General features: G+C 42.9%; 1 protein-coding gene and 2 long non-coding RNA genes across 5 annotated transcripts; 2 read left to right on the forward strand and 1 right to left on the reverse strand.

Annotated features, from left to right (window-relative positions):
* The first annotated feature begins 3,196 nt into the window (after positions 1-3,196).
* Positions 3,197-7,788, forward strand: osr1 (odd-skipped related transcription factor 1). 2 transcript variants are annotated; one of them, XM_057059371.1, is made up of 3 exons: positions 3,197-3,600; positions 5,706-6,412; positions 7,236-7,788. In XM_057059371.1, exons 2-3 carry the CDS (start codon positions 5,736-5,738, stop codon positions 7,366-7,368), a joined length of 810 nt encoding a protein of 269 aa, XP_056915351.1. In that variant the 5' UTR covers positions 3,197-3,600; positions 5,706-5,735; the 3' UTR covers positions 7,369-7,788. The 2 variants fall into 2 exon arrangements, with proteins under 2 accessions (XP_056915351.1, XP_056915350.1); XM_057059370.1 differs by having other exon boundaries at positions 3,201-3,600; positions 5,709-6,412.
* Positions 7,789-11,757: 3,969 nt separating this feature from the next.
* Positions 11,758-13,787, forward strand: LOC130540358 (uncharacterized). The gene is made up of 2 exons (XR_008954424.1): positions 11,758-12,640; positions 12,731-13,787. It is a non-coding gene; the product is annotated as an uncharacterized LOC130540358 (long non-coding RNA).
* A 2,121-nt stretch (positions 13,788-15,908) lies between these two features.
* On the reverse strand, positions 15,909-18,561 carry LOC130540356 (uncharacterized). 2 transcript variants are annotated; one of them, XR_008954422.1, is made up of 4 exons: positions 16,818-18,561; positions 16,479-16,533; positions 16,287-16,389; positions 15,909-16,051 (listed from the first exon to the last, which is right to left on the reverse strand). It is a non-coding gene; the product is annotated as an uncharacterized LOC130540356 (long non-coding RNA). The 2 variants fall into 2 exon arrangements; XR_008954421.1 differs by lacking the exon at positions 15,909-16,051 and having other exon boundaries at positions 16,077-16,389; positions 16,818-18,556.
* Positions 18,562-23,114: the final 4,553 nt, after the last annotated feature.

Below are 23,114 nucleotides of genomic sequence, written 5' to 3' on the forward strand. Positions count from 1 at the left end.
GATCTTAACAGTGACCTCAACCGTGACCTGCTGATTCAAAGCTTAAAGCAGCTGATATGGCAAATAAAGTTTAAATGAGATGATCCCCAAGACTCGACTGGCGCAGAACTGTTTCACGACACAAAAGAAAACAATTATTTTACACTGTAACAATTGCACAGTAAAATGGAAATATGGGGCTGTGTCCATTAGACAGGACATATTAAAACACTGCTGTAGGATAGTAGCAACACCAAAGTTGCCATTGTACTGTATAAACGGTAAATGTTAACAAAACATTAGGCTCTATTATTAGTCTATTTTGAAAAATAGAAAGGTGAGCATTTTTAGTAAAGTAAAAGAAAAATTCATATTCTGAAATTGCATTGGACTTTGTTCCAGAATGACCTCCTTCAGATGGTCACCTGATCATCCTTACTTGGCAGCAGAGTTTGGGTTCCCAAGGAGGGTGGCCTCAGATCGCGGTCCCCAGTTTAATTCCCTGGCTTAGAAAGCCATTTGTCAGGAATAGGGGGCAACCACTGAGCTCACTTCAACCTGCCACCCTCAAGCAAGTGGTCAGGGGTCCTGCCATCGCTGCCTCACTTCCTTGAGGGTTTCCACCTGGGGAAGGACGCTAAGTTTGCTGGAGTTTGGCTTCAGGTAGAGTACATCTCCGTTCTACTGTGTTTTCTTGGTTTCAGATGTAACTCCTCCAGGCCTCAGAGTGCAAAATGATGATTCTGTCTGCATGAGCCTTGGTTCGACGCTGCTGGAGGATTTGGGAGGTGGCTTGATGTGGTCTGCCCTGCTCTGTCGCAGTGGTTAGGACAGCAGTGGACAGTTAAAGAGAGGCTGAGTGTCTGGTTGTCAACCCAGGACTTACTGTCTCCAGCCATACGTTGGCTACCAGACTTGTGGGTCCATTCCCAATAACAAAGGAAGGCTCCGTCTTCCTTGATTTGTCTGAATTTCCATGTCATCCCTCTCAAGGCAGCCCAGGAGACTTCCATGGCTCCCAGAGAGAGCCGTGCCATGCATATACTGTAGCCATCTTAAACAGAAGCGTGACTTGTGCGTTTCTTACCATCTGGAACGACTCAGAAATTTGGGCAGGTGGAAAACAGCTTTCATCTCTCTGAGTGGTCACCATGACTGCCCATTGATGCTGTTTTAATGATGTCCTCCAGGAGATGCTGAAAAACATTGTGTTTGCATACCTTTGTGATATTCTCACATGGACTCCCGCATCCAACACATCTGCCAAGTCCAGAAGGCCCTACACATTCCATGCCTTGTCCGTATTGGGTCCTGGTTAGAGCTGAACAATTAATTACATTTGCGATTATTTTGCGATATTAGACAAGATTTTCTAACCGCAAAGGGTGTGATTTGACTGCTCGCAATCTAGTCATGTGATTGCGAGCGAAGCGCTCAGGGAGGGAAGTCAAGGCTACACTTTAGCCTGTTGAACGATGGCCTTACATCAGGTTCACACTGGACACCAACGCAGTTTCCTTTTGGTATCCAAAGTTAATGGATCGTGTAAGCTTTATTGTTATTATTTAGTTATTTACATTAAATTCAGATGGAGTCTAAAAAGTGCAGCCCCCATAATTACATATCAAGTTTGTGTGATTACTGATTCAATACTTGCGTATCAATACTCTTTGTGTTAAATTGTCATGTTGAAAGCTAAGAAGACAGCAACTCAAAGAATTTATTAAGTTTACAACTTGAATTGACGTAGATGAATAAGCTGTCTTTCCTGTTATACGTCATGGGTCAGTTTCCTTTATCTTAACATAACACGAGCCCATAAGAAAGATCTGATAATGCTTATTATAACACAGATGTACTTATTGCTTGTATTTGTAAAAACATGAGTAGAGGACTTTAAAAAATGTATTATTACATTATTTTCCAAAATGGTTCAGCTGTGTTCCTGCTATACGTTTTGATCTCTACATCTCAGAGGCTAGTCCAGAGTGGCTTTCTCTCAAAGGTCAGCTCCATCACACTGATACTCCCCGGATCCTGCCAAGTTGGGGCTACCACATGGTCTGCATGGTCTATTGTTCTGCACCAAAGGTTTCTATAGTAAGGCCCTGTCAGATCAGGATCCAAGGACCGGATCTGGGTTGCTGGATGCAACCCACCCACAAACTCCGAACTGAATTCCTTAAATTGGCTCCTTGCTTTGTGGGGCCATTTCCTTATCTCAAAGGTTATTTAGTCTGTTGCAAGACTTCAGCCCCCCAAATCTATACGGCTCCATCCTTCTTTCCTTGTTGCAGCCATTCAGGGAACGTTCAGAGGGTTCAGGTAGATGCTGATAGTGCCATGTCATCATGGTTGTAGTGTCTCGTGAGACCTCTGGAGCTGTCTACATCTGGAGGCGCAACTGAATGGTGTTTATTCCTGCTGTGTCCACTCACTTCCCCGTGCACGTCTGTGCGTCTCCTTCCTGTTTCTCTTCTACATTCATTCCGAATCACCCTGATAATACTCATCTCCTACTGTCATACTGATACAATCTGCATATAATCATCCAAAAAATCACATGAAGAAGAGAGGAACCTCTGGCTGTTACTGTAATGTTGTATGAAGTATATAATCCATGTCATGCTGGTAGCTGCCTGTTGGTTATCCCTTTTTCCTCACAATACTGCTCAATTTATGAATGTACATTTAAAAAAAAAATACATTTAAAATCTGCTTACTTAGCACCTCTCAGATTGAGATTAGTGTTGAAAAGAAAGTTTTAAGGCAATTTTGTATGTTATTATATTTTTGGAGCAATTTTCCTGTAGCATATAGCTCTACAACTGCAAGGTTTTGGGCTAATGTCATTGATTTGATCCGGAACCCGAATAACAGAGGTTCTCCTGCAGAGGGCAGACTTTAGTGACTGAAACATGGTGTTTTTCCTCAAAGCTCTTCACAGGGGACGCCAACCTGATACCAGAAATTTAATCTAATTCAGTAGTTATAAACGGATTATAAAATATAGTATTTTCTGTGCTGTCAAACAACTCATATTTAATATACTGGTCTTCTGTCCGCGATATTAATACCAGGCAACTTTGACTCTAACTGGGTAATTCATGTAAGGCTTTGCAGAATAAAAATAAAATACAAACGCAACAAGGTGTAAATCTCTTTTATTCTGGCCACTGGACCAAAATGATCCAGTCTAGGAAAAGTCAGTGATCACAGCGCCAGTTCTCTTTTGAGTGACTTTAACCGCGGATGCATGAGGTTTGGCGTGGGGGGCGGCAGGGTTGGGATCAGGGTGTCAGTTTCATGTATGGAAGCGCGTAGACGCGTGTGAGCCATCGTCTTGCCCTGTCCCGTGTGGGCCGTCCCAGCATGAATCGAACCGATGCAATAAAGAGACGGCGGCAGCTGTGCGCGCAGAGCAGTGGAGCGCACAAAGGCTTGGTGAGCGCACGGCCACGCCAGGCCCACGCAGAGCATCCCAGAGGTTATCCAGCCTACCGGCGGAGGGGTCGGCATCAACATGGCACCGCTGTAGCCGGCTCACCTCCTCATCCGCAGCAGACGCGCACGCTCCGAACTTCCAGTGGATAGTTTTTCTTTAAAAATCAGATATTGTTGGTGAGTTTTCCCGCTGCTTTACAGAATAAAAGATCAGGATCATAATCTCGTATGATGGAAATTTTCACTCACACTGTGGGGCTTCGCTTTGCTTTACATTTTTAAATGCACTTGCACTGATACTGAGAGAAATATGTTACTTGATTTATCAACAGGTTTGTATATTTTTTTTTATGAAGTTAGTGTTCTCTTCGCCGTGTACATGGAAGCCAAAGAATGCTTAATCGGATTAATGTTAGATATTTCCATGAGCCTCCCTCTGCATCAGCTCCGGGAAAAATGACTTTTTAAGCTAAATGATGCACTGCAGCGAATTGGTTGTATTAAATAAGTACAACATATTTAACACAATAACTTGAAATAACTTGCATGTTCTGCAGGCAGCAACTTTAATAACCTACTCCAATTAAACATTTGTATACAAAGTCAGAATTTTAATTTGAATGAATTCTGTCTTTCATTTAAAATTATTTCTGACCTATTTGCTTCATATTTGATTTAGTGTTTCATGAAAGTGCCACGTGACTTGGACAGTACACTTAGACAATTAGCAATATGATGTCAACCTCACCCCATTTTTTCTGCTGCCTTCCAATACTGATAGAAGATAAAGGAGCAATTTGGGACCCTGCAGATAGTGTAGTCTGATTGGGTTTACATATAGGTGAGAAGTGGCGTCTAAGTGGTCGTGGCAGGACTGTGAGAGGTGCTGATCCTGGCAGCAGTGCCCATCAAAGTGCACATCAAAGGGCCACAGGTGAGGAGAGGAGAACCTTTGGAAGGTGATAGGTTAAAAAAGATGGCTCTCAAGACTTTTGTAGACTCATTATGCTCAGTCAGGTTTTGGGTTGTTTCTTTCCTTCTAATGTGTGAAACTTTTAAACAGTATATCTTATTCCATTTTAGCATTAGCAGAACCGGACTTGTGTTTGCAACCTGTTTAGCAATGAAGACCGCATTGTGGAGTTAGACTAGTATTCACACCTTACGTACAGTAATGTAACTGCAAATTAAGATTAACTACTGCAGTAGTTGCACTAGAAATGCTGCCAAAGCATCTCCAGCTGGGTGACAGAGGCCCAGCAGTGATCCTCGTCAGAACAACGATTCATTATTGTCTATTGTTATCGAAGCTTATTTAAGAGCTCAGGTATTTCATTAGTCTCAGTGTGTTCATGAAAACCCTCGGGCATGTTTCACTCACACACACACACACCACACACACACACACACACACACACACACACACACACACACACACACACGCACACACACACATACACTAACAGGCACACACACACAAACGCGCCTGCAAAAACACACGCGCAAGATTGAATTGACACATTTTCCACGCACCCATGTGTCCTCGTTCAGGTTTGAAGACCACCTGCAGAGTTTAATCTAGACTTACATCAGAGGTAATAGTAAAAACAACTTTAGCTCCCAGCTCTGCAGAGGAGTGCTTCATAAACAATGGTTTAATGTCCAAAGACATTATTTGTAATTGTTTCTGAAAAGAAATCAAGAAAAAATTGCCATATCTGGTCACATACATACCCCTGATTGAGGTGTCGTTAGAGTTTGGGGAGAAACCCAGTTCTGAATAATGTAAATATTAAATATATATGGAACTTTACTGTACAATTTTCATCGTTGTACAGTACTTCTGATAGAGTTTAACATTAAAAACCCCTCGGAAAAAAAGGAAAATTACAGTATATTTTCTCAGCATATCTCTATGGTTGCATTCAAAATTAAGGGAATTTGAAATCAAAGATCATTTGATAGGTCATTTTATTCAGAGTTTTTCTGAATGGAATCATAAATACAAACTTTACATCACTTTACTGCATGGTTTATATCCTGACAGTGCTTGTTTTCCAACTTGTATGGATGTGCTACATCATTATTTTATTCTCTGATTTCTTTCTGAGTCCAGACCACAAAGGTTTGACACTGCTCATATTCCACTCACATTCATTTACCAAAGTTATATTTGACTACATAACATGAAGATGGGAAAATGTTATTTTGGTTTTGGAGCTATCTTGATGTTTGAAGTGATAAACACTCAATCACTGGGGTCATTTTATGTTTGTCTTCAGCAGAAGTTCGTTGGAAATTGTGGAGAAACGATGGGCAGCAAGACTCTCCCAGCCCCTGTACCCCTTCACCCACCTCTCCAGCTATCTAACTACTCTCTCCTGCAGAGCTCCACAGGACTGCAGCTGCCAGCTGATCACTTCCACAGCATCTACAGCTTTAGTGCACTGCATGCCATCCACTTCCACCAGTGGACTCTTGGTTATCCACCGTTGTCTCTCCCCCGCTGCTCCATCTCTAAGCTGCCAGGGCAGTTCTCCTCAATGGCCACCATTCCCATATTCCCACACCTCCTGCAGTCCAAGCAGTCGGAGTCTGCCACACTGCTGCCGAGGTCCAAGACCAAACCCCGCTTTGACTTTGCCAACTTAGCAGCAGCAGCCACCCAGGAGGATCACTTGAAAGCAGAGGATCTAAGCACAACAGGTGCTACTGCTGCTGCTTCACAGGCATCAAGTCACCATCCAATGTCCACCAGCCTGGGATGTCTCCTAGATATGACCAAGCTCTCTTCACCAGAGCGCAAGTCTAGTCGAGGTCGACTGCCCTCCAAGACAAAAAAGGAGTTTGTCTGCAAGTTCTGTGGTCGCCATTTTACCAAATCCTACAACCTTTTGATCCACGAGCGAACGCACACAGATGAGAGGCCATATACGTGTGATATCTGTCACAAGGCCTTCAGACGCCAGGACCACCTCCGGGATCACAGGTGCGAATAACAAACCCACTTGAAAAAAACCCTAATATTTCGTGGTTGCTATCATGTCTTTCAGCAATTTCACGTCGTCAAAAGATTTATTTTAACTGTGGTAGCTTCTGTTTTAGAACAATCAATAATGAATAATAATTACTATTATTAACTGTATTTCTTGAGCATTGCTCTAAACATTGTGAGCTGCACCTCCCCTTTATTGCTAATTTCATCACCATAAGCAAATACTGATCATACAATTACATTTTCAAATCGTAAAAGATGAAAAGATGTTTTGTCATAGAGCTTTCATCCATCATTCTTCTAGCCACTTCACTCTTTGCAGGGTGACTAGAACGTCAATCGACCCCCCCCCTCCCTCCCAGGAAGTCAGTTCATGCGACACCCAGATCTCAATAAATAGCTGAAGAGGCAGAAATCTGCTCAAAAAATAATCGATGGCCCGTTTTACATAACAACCTCATGCTGGATCGTTTTTCAAATTTCTTTTTCAAAAGCAACACCTTTAAATGCTGCCGTTCCCTTGCCAGGCCGAGAAGAGGTGGTGTGTTTCGTGTCGCGTACACAACACACACGTTTGTTTATAAGTCTAAACTATTAAATATTTTTAAAAAACGCTTGGCTTTAAACTAGGCTATCACCGTCCAGTATTCAATCTTAATTTAAATATTGATTTCAAAACACATTTTCCAAACGCGTCCAGGCAGAACAACCACACGAGTGGTGCGCATAGTCTTTCATGGGTCACCAAATGTTACTATTGCAGGAACTTTTATAATTCCAGATCTTTTAGTGCAATTTTCCTGTGTTTCTTCTGCAGGTACATTCATTCTAAAGAGAAACCGTTCAAGTGTCAGGAGTGTGGCAAAGGCTTCTGTCAGTCCAGGACTCTTGCTGTCCATAAGACGTTACACATGCAGGTGAAGGAACTGAAGCCCTCCAAAATCAAGTGATGCATTTTGGTAAAAAGGACGTCATGAGTTGGCCACACTGTAAAAACACCCTCGTCAGCTGGGCTCCAGTGTAACTGGAGACAAGGGATACTGCTCACGGATGAAGTATTTCTGCAAGACGCCAAAGATTTGCAGTGAACTTTAGTGGATAAGTGTAGTGGTTATAGCCTATCTGATCCTGCCATGTGTGTGTGTGGAGTGTACGTATAAATGTAGACAAATGTATACAAGGGTAATGAGGACCAAAGCCATGTTAACATTGACACACTGACATTCTTCCATTTTAATTACATTTCAAAATGCTTGTACAGATTCTTGATATATAATGTATTTTTGCACTTTAACCTGATAATTATTTACATTTACCACTGGATATTTTCTAAACAAATACTTTGAATAAAACTAGATTACTGTAGTGTTTTTATGTGGCGTGTGTTAAAGTTGCTGGTGTTTAAAACAGGGATTTCTGTCATTCGTGGTAATGTGAATAGCTTCTACCACCATTTATGAAGCATGTTAAATATAGTTAAAAAATCTTTAATTTTTTTCAAATGCAGCTATTTCAAAAGCAATTATTGAGCACAGACCAATCAAGCACCTGGAGACAGAACTGAATTTTCTACCTGCAATGGATGTTGTTGTACTTAAAAGTTAAGTAGTGGTATAGTATATATTATGTGGACTAGGCAGCAGTAATTAAAAGGTTACAGAACATAGTGGGATGCTTTTGATAAAGGCCCCTTGGCTTTTGGTCTTTGGAAGATCAAAATATCTCTAGAATCTGGACCACCTCCAAAATTGAACGGGCTGCTCATTGGCCCATTATAAACATTTCCTGATAATCTTCCTTGAAAAAGTCCTTTCGTATATATATTTTTTCTTAATTTGCCACCAAACAGTCGAGACGGGTCACCTCTGAAGATTATGCCATATACCTCGAGAGCTACAGGTATTGTGATCAGGGACGCAGGAAGGAACAAAATTGGGGTCTGGTCTGTCCTGTGGGCAAGTTCAAAAGGGGGACTTGGTGGTGTAGAGATGATGAAGGCTAAACATCACAAAAGAGAGAGAAGGACTTGTACTGATTGGTGAGGCTGAGAGAGAGATGGGAAGGACATGCTGGTTAGAGGGATTAAGGCCAGAGATGCAAATGCATTGACATGTGATGGGAGGATGCAAACAGTACTTTGAAGAGTTGAGTAGCTTGAAACTTAAGAGGAAACAAACAGGAGATGTTACTGTGGTGGACCAGGAAGCAGCAAAGATTCAATAAAGGAGGTCATTGAAGAAGGTCTGGGTGTGAAGGCAGTTGGTTGTAATGAAATCCCTGTGGGGGTGTGGAAGTATCATGGAAACATGTCTGCAGAGTTTTAGACCAGGTTGTTCAATACGATGCAACAGTGTGAGAGAAAGCCTGGAGAATGCAGGAGAAGTTTGTCGATCTTTAAGAGGGAAGACATGCAGATGTGTTGCAATTCCAAGGAAATATTCTGGTGAGCCACACAATGGAGTTGCAGGAAAGACTAATAGAGGCAAGACTAACAGCAGAAGTGAGCATTTGTGAGCAGCAGTATGGGTTTGTACCAAGGAAAAGCACTATAGATACTGTATTTGAACGGAGGTCGTTGATAGAGAACTGAGAAGGTCAGAGGGAGCTGCATTGCATTTTGGTCAATTTTGAGAACACAGACAATGGGGTCCTGGGGCAGGAATGTGGTACAGGGATGGGAAACTTTGCTGGGGGGGTGAGTGTTCAAGGTTGATCAGGAATCAGCTCTGAATTCCTTCTTGCTGCTCTGCTGATTGACAGGCAGATAGATAAGGTCAGACAGGGATCTCCAGGAACTATGTTTGCAAATGATACTGTGATATGTGGAGGGGGCAGAGAACCTATACAGTTGGAGAAATGCCCTGGAGGGGGGGAGGTGGCAGAGATATAAAGGCAGTGTAAGCTGATCCATAGAGGGCGCTAGGCCACTTCCCTCTCCCCATATTACAGGAGTCATACTTTACATTGTTAAAATGTAACATAATGAATCAAATCCAGACCCATAAATGCAATCAAAGTAAGAAAAAACAACAAAACAGAGTCATATTAAGGCACCTGCTGAGAAAGAGCAGAATCAACAGTCTAAAACACATATTTCACTTTAAAGTGCACGTTGAGATGATTCATGAATAAATGGCTTCTAAAAGTCAGAGCGTGTGCGACTACCTACTGTTGTTAAATCTTGTAATTTTGACGGATTAGAAAGTTCAGTCAGTAGTTGTTTGGGTGGGAGGGGTGCTTTATATTGTAGGCCCCTTTTCTGTAGCCTGGCCTTGTAGATCTTGGATCCTAGACACCTTTTTCAACACCTTTAAAAAGGTCTGTTGTGATCCTTCTTGAAGGTTATGCAGGTATTGTCCTTCCATTCCTCCCAAGGTGGATGTGATGGTCACCCCCAGAAACTCGTAGCTGCCTACAGGCTTTACTTCTGTGTTGGTGAGAGTCAATGATGGGATGCCCTCATATTTACTGTGAAACTGCACTTCCGTCGATCTACCAATATTGAAGCCCAGGTTGTTTGCACGGCACCAATCTACTACAAATAAGATATAATTTCTGTACACTGACTAATCATTTCTGGTAATTAAACACACTACGGTGGTGTCATCAGCTAATTTAAACAATGAATGTTTTTTTTTTTTTAAAGTAAGTGGAAGGAGGATAAAATGTGTGTGTGTGTGAAGCAGGCGACGTGAGTGGAGTGGTGACATTACAAGGTCAACAGTCGCAGTCAGTGTCAGCGTGATGTGTGATTTATAAAAAAGAAGCAAGAATGAAGGTAAAGGTAGCACTGCATGGATACAAGGCAGCAGCAGTATCAAGAGCCAGAGGGGACAAAGATGAAGATTCTGATGTTCTCTTTGGAGTAACAAGGACAGATGAGATCAAGGATCCATGGTCCATCAGAGGGAGAGCACATGTTAGCAGTGCATGTTAGCATGTTAGTTTGTTCTGACTGCATTTTCCATCCTTTCCTGTGTATTTCTGCCTGCATCTCTGCTCAGTCTGTGCACGCGAGTGAGCAGAGGCGTGGTCGTGATTAAAGACAGATTAGGGACAGTGAATGTGTTGGCAGAAGAGTGTTGAGAATGGAGCTACCAGGCAGGAGGTCTAGAGGAAGACCTCTAACCATATATATGGATGCAATTATAGAGGACATGAAGACAGGTGGGACTATGGTGGGGGGGGGGGGGGGGGGGGGGGGGGGGGGGGGGTGACAGAAAAACCTGGGTGAAGCAGAACGTATTTTTAGAATTGTTTAAATTAACAGACGTTATTGAAAGTATGGGACAAGAGTCACCAAAGTATTGTGTAATATGTTGTTTATTTAATTTACTGTATTTTCACGACCATAAGGCGCACTGTATTAAAAGACGCAGTGTCAGTTATGGGTGCTATTTCTGTATTTAAAACATACACAAGGCGCACCGTATTATTAGGCGCATGCTGAAACATTCAGTAAAAAATGACAATGGAAGTAAAACAGTGAGTTTCGACACATTTATTGAACAAAATATTCATTCTTCCACTACAAAACCATCAAAGTTTTCATCTTCAGTATCTGAATTAAACAGCTGCACTATTTCAATGTCCAACATCCCAAATTCCTTAATCATCTGAATTGGACTCACCAACCGGTTCCGGTTCAGCGTTGATTTTGTGAAAGCTCTTACAATACATGAAGACGGTATCATAGCCCATGCGTCTACAATCCACCCGCATATGGTGGCATAACTTGCCCGCCGCTGCCTCATAGTCTTTGTGAAGGAGTGTTCGCCTTCCGTCATCCAGCGCTCTGTCCGTTTCCCTGGCAGCCGAGAACCACGGTGAACGAAGACTTCTCGTGCCCCGTTGTGCGTATCGCCACCGTGCTGATCCCGGTTATCTTGTCGCGGCAGTAGGTGCGGAAGATGGCCACCCTCTCCTGGTAATCCGTGGGCAGCCGCTGCGCAACAGTTGTCCTTGCGTGTATGGAGAGATGCCGCCTCCTCATAACGCGAAAACACTAAGATTGCCCGATTGCCATTTTCAGCCGCATATTCGATGGCCTGCAGTTTAAATTAAGCCTCATTCATACGCGTCTCACTTGACCGGCGCCATTTTAGAGGATCCTTACGCGTAGGTGTGCCGCTAATCGATTGGCGGAACGTTTACCGTAGTGCACCCACCAAAGGCGCACAGCAGATTTTGGAACTCAGTCCACACACAAGGCGCACCATATTATAAGGTGCACCATTGATTTTTGAGAAAATCTCAGTGTTTTAGGTGCGCCTTATAGTCGTGAAAATACGGTATTTCAATTTAAAAAGTACACAAGTTGATTGGGGGGGGGGGGGGCAGCAAAGGGAAAACAGTCCAAAGGATAATGCTGGGATGTCTAGCATCAAGCCCAAAACCATCTGGCAGAAAGAGTTTACAAGGCAGTGGTTTAGATACTGTGGCTGACTGGCAGGTGAAGGGGGACCGATCGGTTGTTACAATTGGTTCTCATTGTCACAGTAAAAGTGAGTCAACCTTGATGGTTGCGATGACAGATAATGGAAAATGATGAGGGACATATTCCCATAGACAAGCTCGACTGGTGTTACTGGTTCCACGTCTGTTTATATTACCTGGCTGAAAAACACCTTGTGTTGAGGCAGTCAACCTGATGCTTTGAACAACAGTAGGAGTGGTTCTAAACACCAACTGGTTGTTCATACAGTATGTGCAGGCAGCCAGACCAAACTACCTGCCTCGTGGAACTTGTGGAATTACACCAAGGTCTAGAATTCCCGGCTCCCAGATTGACAAGGAACTGATCACTGATTATTCTTTTGTCTCACGGCCCCTGCGAGTTGGCGGCAGGGCGAGGGTAGGAGGGGCGTTTGTGAGCAATAATGTAAATACTATTTTATAAAAGGTTTTGAACCTTTAGCAAGCAGCAAAGTATGACTACGCAAAGCTTATTGCAAAAATTATTTTATGAATGCATTTGTTTCAAAACAGTAGACCATAGACCATTTTAATATCTTGCTTCATGCTCCTGTTAGTTCTCCCTGGAGTGTCCCCCATCCCCCCCACCTGCGTCTGTTTCTTGTCTATCTACTTGCAGGGCTGCTCCTCAGTTTCACTCAACTCCTGATCTGCACACCTGATGCTCATCTCCAGTCAATCAGCTCACCTGCCATAAAAGCTTGGGTCATGCTCCATCATCGCCAACTTGTTGTTCAGCCCCCTGTGGTACAGCCTGGCTCCTGAACATTCTGGATAACGCTGATGCTTTTGGATTCCTGTTTCAAGCTCCAAACTCACTGTTTGTGTGTCCTGCAGATCGTCCTTCTAGACGCCTGTTCGTGCCGCCCAGCCAGCTGGACAGCAGTGCTCTGCTTCTCCCCTCCCCTCTTCTTCTCCCCCTCTGTATCCATCTACAGCAGGCATGTCAAAGTTAGTCCTCGAGGGCCACAATCCTGCCGGGTTCTCAATCCCACTGAATGCATTTTCAGCCTGGTAGGACAGAAAACCTGGCAGGATCGTGGTCCTCGAGGTCTGACTTGTGTGACCTACAGGTATCGTCGCCTTCATAGCTGTGCTCTGACCTGCTGACCTCTGACCCCGCTGACCCACTCAACTCTTGTTCCAGCAGTTTGTTATAATTAATGTACATTAACTCGACCTACCCTCCCCCTTCTCCTCCCTCTCCTCATTCCTGTCTCCCAGCTGGCCATCAGCAGGAGGGTCCCCCTACATGAGCCTGGTCCTGCTCAAGGTTTCTTCCTGTTAAAGGGGAGTTTTTCCTGTCACTGTTGCTTGTTGGGGCTCAGGCCCTGGGATTCTGTAAAGCACCTAGGAACAATTTTGAACGTAACAGATGATGTATAAATAAAGATTGATTAAATAGTTGAATTGAGAGCAATGTTGCGTTCAAGTGTGTTTGGAAAAACTGAGAGCTAGATCAAGATCAAAAGTAATGTAATTTATTAATAATAAATGTTATAAAACTAATAGTTTGAACAAGTTAAGTGGTCCACAGTAAAAAGCCTTAGAGGCCATTTATGGCCTGAGGACCAGACTTTGCTCATGAGCTGGAGGAATGTCTGGTGTTTTGGTGCGCCATCACTAGATGCACATTTTTATACTACCATATTCGAGAGAGTGCTGTAAGAGATCTTCACCTCTATGTTTTGCAGTAACCAAATGATTTTGTAACATGATGCCAACCATCACCAGCTGCAATATACACATCCCGTGGTTTGACTAGCGTATCTTTAACAACAGTGCAATTTCTTTACATATCATGCATAGTTTGGTATTTTATCTATGGCTGCATATAAAAGAAATACCTCACTCGAAAAAGAAATGACGTTCTGCTGTACATCAGTGACACAAAGTTGTAGTCTAATGGATTCATTTGGCAACTACAGAACATTTCTGCTCGTTTGATGTTTTTATTTTTCACAAAAAGAACAGAATCGAGCATATGCATAGAACATTAACATCATATAAAGTCTTGACCTCAGTGCCACTGTACCACAGACTAATAGCAAACATATATTACAAATGTTACTGAAAAGGCCAGTGGATTAGATTGTAATGATGTATCACTGTGCTGTGTAAGCACACATAAAAAGAGACCTTGATAACAAACTTTCCCTGCGAATTATTTGCTCTGCTGATGTTTGCTGACTCTGCCTTTCCTCCTGTGCGGCCCTCGGCTCACATTCCCATTCTGAGATGGGCCCACTCTGTGCAGCTCAGGGCTCAGTCCTGGAGGGAGCCTGTCATCTCCTCTACAGTAGTCTGAACATTTACAGATGCCTGGGCAGGAGTCTAAAATGGCAGGCAGGGAGGTTCACAAAAATTGCTGGAAGGCATGGACTTGGCTTGAGGCTGCCTAAGACAATGTTGCAAGGTACCAGAAGGAATAAGGCAGAGTTCAGCAAGAGGAGACAGGCCACTCCAGAAAACTCCCACAGCCAAGTGTTTGCTCTGAAAACCTTGGAGACATTTGAGATAGGTTTTCACCCTGAGATGCATCACAAAGTCTTCCTTGTACATCCCCATCCTCAGCCCAGCTAGCAGTGGCTACAGGGAACTCTGTGACCTGAAGAGATGGTGGGTGGTGGACAGTGGAGGTGCAGCGCTGCGCAGGAAAAGCATCTCCACAATCCTTTGACGGCTGCCAAAGTTAACATACACCAGGGGATTCTGTATCAAAGTTTCCAATATTTGGCTCCACAAACACAATAGCCACTAGAAAAACACAAGCCCAGGAGTTCCCTGCCAGTTATTCAAATAGAAAACATTTAATTATGAACATTGGGGAAATCAAAATGCTATGCCTGAGTACTTTAGAACCAGGATCCCCCTTTGCTTGAAAGCATAGCTCAGAGATTTGCACCGACATTCAAACTCCACTCAGTTCCACCGCTGTCATCTGCTTTTCCAGGCCAAATGTCTGCTTGTATATAGTTGGGTGTTTATTATATATCCTTTATTTATTTGAGACTCTCCTACTGTATAGCTAATTGTTGTGTCATAATCATAAACACTGCCTGATGTTACAAGTGCTAATCCTAAATACTAATATAAGAAATACTGATAGAATACTCGGAAGAACTACAGAAGACGTTTCCCACCAACCAACACTGAAAAGAGATGAAGGGAGAGAGCGATGCTGCATGCTTCTGGTTTGATGACATTCACCCCTGCCTAGAGGGAACCCTTAATCTGGGTCGCCAATTGGTAATCTTCAAATGCAATGCTTCAGATTTTGAGTTATGGTTTACTTTTTAAAACCTGTCTATTTCTGCAAGAGCTAGCCTCACACTAGCTTGAGGATGTTAGCAGGTGCATCAGGAACTGTCATGTCAACAAAGAGCAGGACATCAGCAATGATGTGTTGACAGGCAGGTGAATAAGATTTCTATGTAAAACATTTTGATGTTATATTTTATTAAAATGCTTGATTACATTCTGTTTTGGTATTTTTACATTTTCTTGTTGGTTTGTTCTCCATGTCTTGAATCTGTGCCTCTGCTTTCAAATAAACCTTCTAATCATCCACCCAAAAATGTCAGGACAGCTCAATCTTTGGGTTCTAGTAGCAGATATTTTTAACAATTCAAAATATTCTCAAGCCTTCTTTTAGACAGCTTAACTTCTGTGTCGTCTTCAATCATTTGTATTATTATATATTGTATATTTCAATGGAATCGATCCTTTTTTATTCTGGTACCCCTGTGCATCGTTACCTCTGCCAGGGAGATTATGGTCTGACTGACTAGCAAAAAATTTTAAATGGATTTTCAGGACAAGATGCTCTAGATTGTTTTATAGCATTGTATTACTTTACACACACACACACACACACGTATGTATATGTGTGTGTGCGTATATATAACCAGTTATTTAAAAAGGTCCGTGTTATGATTCAATTTGATACTCCTGTCCTCAAATGTCGATTCATGATATCTTTCTGTCCACAGGTAATAAACAGTCAGTCACTCACTGCTATGACTCAGTGGATTTTGGCTTTTTCTCTTCTTGTCCCTGTTCCCAGGCAAGCAGGTCCGAGGCACCAGCTGACCCACCTGCGGCTCATTTGGGTTGATTGGATCTGCAGCTTTCAAGAGTGGCTTGTTTTCCTCCTCTCTGAGGAAAACAAAAGGAATCATTTCCTGGGAAAAACCAAGGAAACAACAGACTCTGGTGTTGTTGGGTTTTTTTAAACTCAAATTTATGTTTATTTAATTCTACAGGCTAATGATAAATGAACATAAAAAGGCTGGTCAACATTAAATTCTATGGACCAGGAAAGGTCACCTAACACGACCCAACAGAAAAGCACTCTGGGGGGAAAAAGCCACAAGAATACCAATCCACCAACCCACAAAAGCAGCCCCACACGTCCACCACTGTGGTCCACCATGTGTCACTCCCTGTCTCTCTGGTGCACCTCTCCCTGACTCCTTAAGGGATCAGCTGATCACCTGGAGGAGCAGAGTGGAAAAGTCAGACGGACCTAACACCAAAATAGCAGCACCAGGGCTGTGACAGTAACCTGTTTTGATAATCAAACCTTTGAATGGTCCAGTTTGTCTGAATCAGCGTTTGGGTCCAGTTTCTGCCTTCATCTGTCGTACCACCAACACAGTGTGCTATTTTTAAATACATTTATTATAGGTTCCTACATGGTCATTTTCTAAGTTTCCTGCCTAAGTGTCATGACTTCATTAAACTAATTTATTAGTTTAATAAGAAGCTGCAGTCATGTGTTGGGTGTTGGCGACTGTTAGGAGAAATGTTTTGTAAAAGGAAATACTTTGTAGCTACCAGCTGCCAATTTCCTAACAATGCTTAATTATCAGAGATGCTTTTTAAAAACACACTTCATTCTTCTGGCACAGTTCAGACTTACTCTCAGCTGCCAGAGTTGGTTAGTACAATATAACTTTTGTCTGTCTCGTATTTCTTCATCGTGCAGATAGAAAACAAAGATAAGAGGGAGCCAGAGGGCAGGTACAGACCGGGGAATAATGGATATACGTCAGCCCAATAGTGACAGAGGTGCGCTAATTACAACAGAGGCTGCTGTCAATCATTTCATTACAATAATGAGGGGAAACGCTTTAGTATTCAGCGCTGAAATGCACTGCATTCTTGCTAAATTAAGGACATCATATCTGAGACCTGCATCTTTCATTTTAATGAAGCTGATTACAGCAGCAGATGTGCTGTCAGAAACCGTGAAGGATTATTCCCTCTCAAGTTTGCCCCTGTGTTGCCTTCCCCCTGCAACCATGGTTCATTAAAGGTAAACAAGCGACCATAAGGGTGGGTGTCCCTCTCCAAGGGAGTCAAATCTCTCTCTGACAGTGACTGCAAAGACGAGAAGATTCATTGTTTCCCACAAGAGACTGGGTTCCAGCCTTTATGGCCCCCATTATCTCCACCTTGGCCAGTGAGTGTAAAAGAAGGAAAAACCTACAACGGGCCCTGGGGATATTGACCCACCAGTCCATTTGGGAGTGCCCTTCTCATTATCACCATTGTAATGAAGACATGCATGCAGAAGACATCTATTCCATCCTGAGAAGGCCCGGGCTCGAACGCTCTGATCTAAGCTAAGATAAGCAGGGCCGGGTCTGGTTAGTACCTGGGGAATGTTACATGAAATGCTCATTTCCACTAGCATGCCCTGATCCAAGAAGGTCTGGATTACACCCTTTATTCCTGCTATTGCTTTATTGGTCTAATCCATATTGCCTGATCATTGAAAGTTTAGAGTTAGGGTTAAGGACATGAGGTCAGATGTCACTAATCCCACAGGATTCTGGCCCATAATTCATTAAGAACTTCAGACAAATCAGAGGGTGGTCCATACAGGAGAGGAAAAGGTGCCTTCTGTCCAATAAAAGTGCTCTGGGGAGGAGAAACTCTGTGGAAGCCTCCACAACATCACCCTGAAGGCCGTAGACAGACGGCTGCAGACCGTGGCACCTTCTGATCTTTTCATTCAGCTGTTCATCAACACCAACCTTCACAGCAATGTTAATGTGAGGTAGCACAGCAGTAAATATGCACATTTGTTGTTCTTTTAGTCAATTGACTTGATCAAATAATTGTCACAGGTCAAATTGAAAAGCCGACAAATCGTACTTGACACCGGCAGTAACGCTCCATTACAGGTCTCATAGCAGACATCAAAGATGCGCAAGGAGGTGGTATCTGCGCTAGATTAAAACCTGGAAATGTCCAGCAAAATCAAAAATCATGAGAAGATTGTAGCTATTGGACAGCCTGCAACGCTTGATTGTCAGGGACGTGAGAAACAAAGCATCAGGAATGCAATGAATGCTAGCACACAACGAATCCCTTGCTAAAAAACTCACCGTCCTTTCAGAAATGTGGAATGTGTGTGGAACATCTGACCCTGCCACTGACACAGGTGTGTACTCATAGCGGCGGGACCAGAGACACCCACAGCAGCGTTCACCTGTGAAGTGGGTGTACACGCGCTCTCAGTTGAGCAAACAGTCAAAATTGGAGCTCCACTATCAACCACAATGTTGTCCTGTCAACTCCACCTGGACATTAGAGGAATGAGAAAGTCAAAATTTTGCAGCTTGCAAATTAGGTTTTGGATCTGTTTCAATGCTTCTGTGGCCTCCCTATGGTGCAGCCGCCTCGGTGGACAGCAGGTTGTGAGGTGGAGAGGGTGGAGGCAGCACTGATACCACCCCCCCCCCCCCCCCCCCCAACTGAGGGGAAATGGATCCCATTTGATTTGGTATCGGGATCTTCTGAGTTGAACTAACCATTTTTGAACTTTCCATCATTGTCCTTATCAAATCATCCCACAAATGTCTAGGCCAATTCCAATTAGTAGCCCAGTACAGATTAGCAATATGTGGATTAACATTTGACATACTCACATACAAACGCACACCCACTTTTCATCATCTTCCATGCCAGATCTCCTGCTCTCATCCCAGCATTTTAAGAAACGCTGAATGAAGGATCCGGTTCACACAAAGCAAGTTTAGAGGTGACACCAGGGGTGTGTGCACTTTCTTAATATTTGTAAATTTTATATTTTAACCAACCTTTCAGGGTCACATCTGAAGCCTCCTGTTCTCCTGCTTAGGAGCATTTAATCAATCAATCAATCAATCAATCAATCAATCAATCAATCAATGACAGAAGAGGACAGGACAGGACAGGAGAGGACAGGAGAGGAGAGGAAGCCATGAAGCAGCATCCAACACTTTGCCTCGGCTGGTGCCCCAGGTCTGCTTGGAGACTATTGCACATGCAGTGGTGTGACTGCTTGTCCTCTTTGTGGGGAAACTTTGGGCTTTTTTCTTCAGTATGTCTCGAACCTGATGCCTGATGTGTTACTTCATAAACCTGCTCATTGGTCTCATCCTGATCATTCTGCACATCTCTCTTAACATCTTCATCCAACTTTACAGCTCGATTGGAGCCACCTACTCCAGGTGAGCCTGATCCTTCACAAGTCAACAGGTCATTGTCTGACCTTCTCACTCTTGCCAGAGCAACCTTGTCCATTTACAACATTGAGAGGAGCTTTCACACCGGTAGCTAACAGCTGCTCACACAACTTCCACAGATATGCTTTTCCTTCCCCTTTCATCTTTCAGCCCACGTGTACATCACATCAAGGTTTCTTCCTGTTAAAGGGGAGTTTTTCCTGCCACTGTTGCTTGTTGGGGGTTAGGCCCTGGGATTCTGGAAAGCACCTAGAAACAATTTTGATTATAACAGACGCTATATAAATAAAGATTGATTGATTGGAAAACAGAACTGTCAGAAGGCAGTTTCAGCTCTGGTCACTGATGTATAGCCAGACACTGACAAATCACCTCGCATGAAGGAGCACTAATGTGTTTCTAATAATGTTTCTTTTAGGAATTTAGGACTCAAATTTGATCCAGATTTATGTTTGGATGCAAGGCTTCATTCAATTCTCTGCCAGCATCCACATGCTGGTTTTATCAACTTTGGTGACACCACAGTTGTATTGCAGGTTTGCTGTACTACTGGGGACTCCATCCAGTAGAGCACCACTCTTTGGATTGGAGCAAAGCCAAATGTGAAGGTTCCAGGATTCCCGGGTATATGTTAATTAATTTATAGCTCATTGGTGTTGAACTTGGACTTTTTTTTCCCTTTCTGTGTTCCGGTCATGTGGTCATTGTTACAATTTGTTCCCAAAATACAAGGTGGGACCTGACAGGTGGAAACAGGTGAAGCAACTTGTGGTGAAAAAGGGTTTATTTCCAATATTTCAAGGTGTGAAGGTGAGTGTTGTGAGAGGCAGACTAAAGGTGAGGTGCTCATCGGAGAGGCACCCATGTTGACCTTAGGAAAGAGAACAAAAGGCTAGAATTAGTCAAGGAAAAACATCACTAGTTCAAAGAATGTTGAACACTCTGGGTACCACAGACAGGACGGACAATCTGACTGTAACCAGCTGGTGTTGGCTGCTTACAAGGACTCCCAACCAGCACTGAGCAAAGAGATGGGTCATCCACGCTCCCTCCGGGAATCACAGAGCAAGAAAAACACAAACACCCTGACTAAAAAGCAGGATCAGGACAGTGAGATTCCAACAAGCCAAAGCTGAGTGTGATCAGGGCAGTTAGGGATGAAGGAAGGAGGGACATGGAAGCACCAATGGAGGAGGAGATGCACAGACAGACCAGCATAGGGGGTGACAGGAAATAGATGAATCTCTGCATAATTAAGCACCGACAGCACCAACATTCTAAATCCATTTACACATCTCTGACCCCCCAATAGTCAATGCGAAGGTTAAGAGAATCGCCTTGTTTTCTCCATGCAGAATAACCCATCTTCTATAGGAGTGGAGGAAGGGTGAACAGTACCATTTATTGGAACCAAATAGTCCTCCATAGTCTTTCTCTTTGGGTGAGAAAGGAGTATAGTTTGAATTCTGAAGGGGTTGATCCAGACAGTTGGCCATATTGCCAATTTGATGGCAAAAAGACGACTCTGGCCTAGTTCAATACCTCTTTGGCAGCTAACATGCGCAATCTGTTATCAGACAGACAGGTCTGTTGCTCTCACCCAACAGATCTGTCTGCTTGACTTGTTAATGGAAATGGGGGGCTGGGGGAGAATGGGAACACTTTGCAGGCCCTGGATGGGAATGGTTCTAAAACCAAGAAATCAGATAAACTTCGACTTCTGTAATGAAATATTAGTCTCACCTCACTGCCCCCCCTTCCCCCAGCTCTTAACACAAGTAGGAATAAACCAGATAACATGATAATATAACTAGTAAACTAACCTGTGGCATGATAGCTGTAAAGTTATATGCATGTACGTTAAATTTAAATGTTTGTTTACAACCAATTAGCCTCAGTAATGCTATAAATAACATTATAGTCGAGTAAATATCTGGTGAATTTCACTCTGTTCTCAAGAGGAGCGTATTGTTGTTTGTGAGCCTGACCACAACAGCAACTCCAATGTTTAGCCATGTTTTGTCTCGGAATCTGTCACATTCTTTTTTATTTAAAGTAACCTAACCCTAAAGTAACAGGCCAGTGCGAGTGTGTGTGCGTGTGCGTGTGTGTGTGTGCCTGCCATCAGTAGACCTACTGCACGCAGGAGAAATTATTGACACCTTGGCAGTCACAGCCTCTTTTCTCTGGTTTCCTGCACGTCAAATTAGCGACACAACACAGGGACGGAGAGGGCTGAGAGTTTTTTTCACAAATCACTGTCATAGTGACAGTTTTTAACAAATATAAAGAAGTGTTTTTCTTTTCTTTTTTTAATTGCAGACTCCACCCTTAACCAGAAGAATGGTGTGCTTTTCTTCTGGCCTGTACTAAAGGTCTGCATCTAACACGTCCAGTCCTGCATTTATACACTAGAGTTGGAAGTTGAATGAAAACAGGTTCTAAATGCTAGCTCACACTGCAAGGATACACATGAAAGTGTTTGTTATTGTAAGACTTAGCATCATAAGACAACTCCCTGAATTCCTACCTTAAACTATCACAGTACTGTGTCTGTGTGTGTGTGTGTGTGTGTTGTGTGTGTGTGTGTGTGTGTGTGTGTGTGTGTGTGTGTGTGTGTGTGTGTGTGTGTGTGTGTGTGTGTTACACAGCTGCAACATCTGCGGTTTCTGATCCTTTCAGGTAAAGTCACTGTTCCAGGGGTGGTGCTACTGCGGAGGTATCTACTGCATAACAGAGTAAGCTTATTTGTGACATCACCAACAAGAATAATAAGAGACATTGTGAAGGAAGGAATAATAAGAAGTATTTTTGAAATACTAAAAACACATTTTGACTGTTTTACGTTGAAATGCTCCAACAGGCTATTATTGCTTTTTTCAGCTGTTGCTGATTTTTATTCTTTCTGCCGTCAGTTTTGTCTTCAATAACAATAAAGGTTGTTGCGCTTCGGTTGAAATGAAGTGTTTGACTAAGTTGAAGGTTGAAATGGGTTTGAGTTACGCCTTGTACGTTTCTTCATCTTCATATTTATTTCACAGACAATAACACTGCCTGAATCAACTTTGGCCCATGAGGCATAGATTAGATCATTAGTTGTTGCTGCTGAACACATAAACTTGTGTCAACACTGTCATCAAAGCCCTAAAAAGTACATCTCCACACTTGACTGCATATTTCAGTTTTTCCTTTGAAAATATCTTTTCCTCAGACTGCAATAATGAATTACACACATAATGTATCTAGCAAAGGCTCCGATCTGGCTCGATGTGTGTTTTACAACGGTCAATACAACATGCTGGACAGATCAACACGTACTTTATTCACCCCAAACTGGAAAATACCTGCGTTATATAAGCAACAATAAAAACATATATAACAGAGAAATAAGAGGGGTTTTACATTTACACTATAACAGCCTCTTGAAGTCTTCATGACATTTCCATTCACGGGATTTGCCAGTCATTTACCTGTGGAGCTAACCTAGCTCAACATGCGTCGACAAGGCTTGAAGGAGGAAATCTTTGCCACACATTTGCTAATGCTAATTTCATTCAATAATATAAAATGGAAATCATGCTCCAAACACCCCAGCAGACCCTAGCAGTATGCAAAGACATTTAATACATATATATATATATATACTAAATCTAAAAGAATGCATCAGCTGTGTGGGGTATTTGCCTGCGGCACTTGAGCCT

The sequence above is a fragment of the Takifugu flavidus genome, chromosome 16, assembly GCF_003711565.1.
Source record: "Takifugu flavidus isolate HTHZ2018 chromosome 16, ASM371156v2, whole genome shotgun sequence".
In the NCBI taxonomy this organism is placed as follows: Eukaryota; Metazoa; Chordata; class Actinopteri; order Tetraodontiformes; family Tetraodontidae; genus Takifugu; species Takifugu flavidus.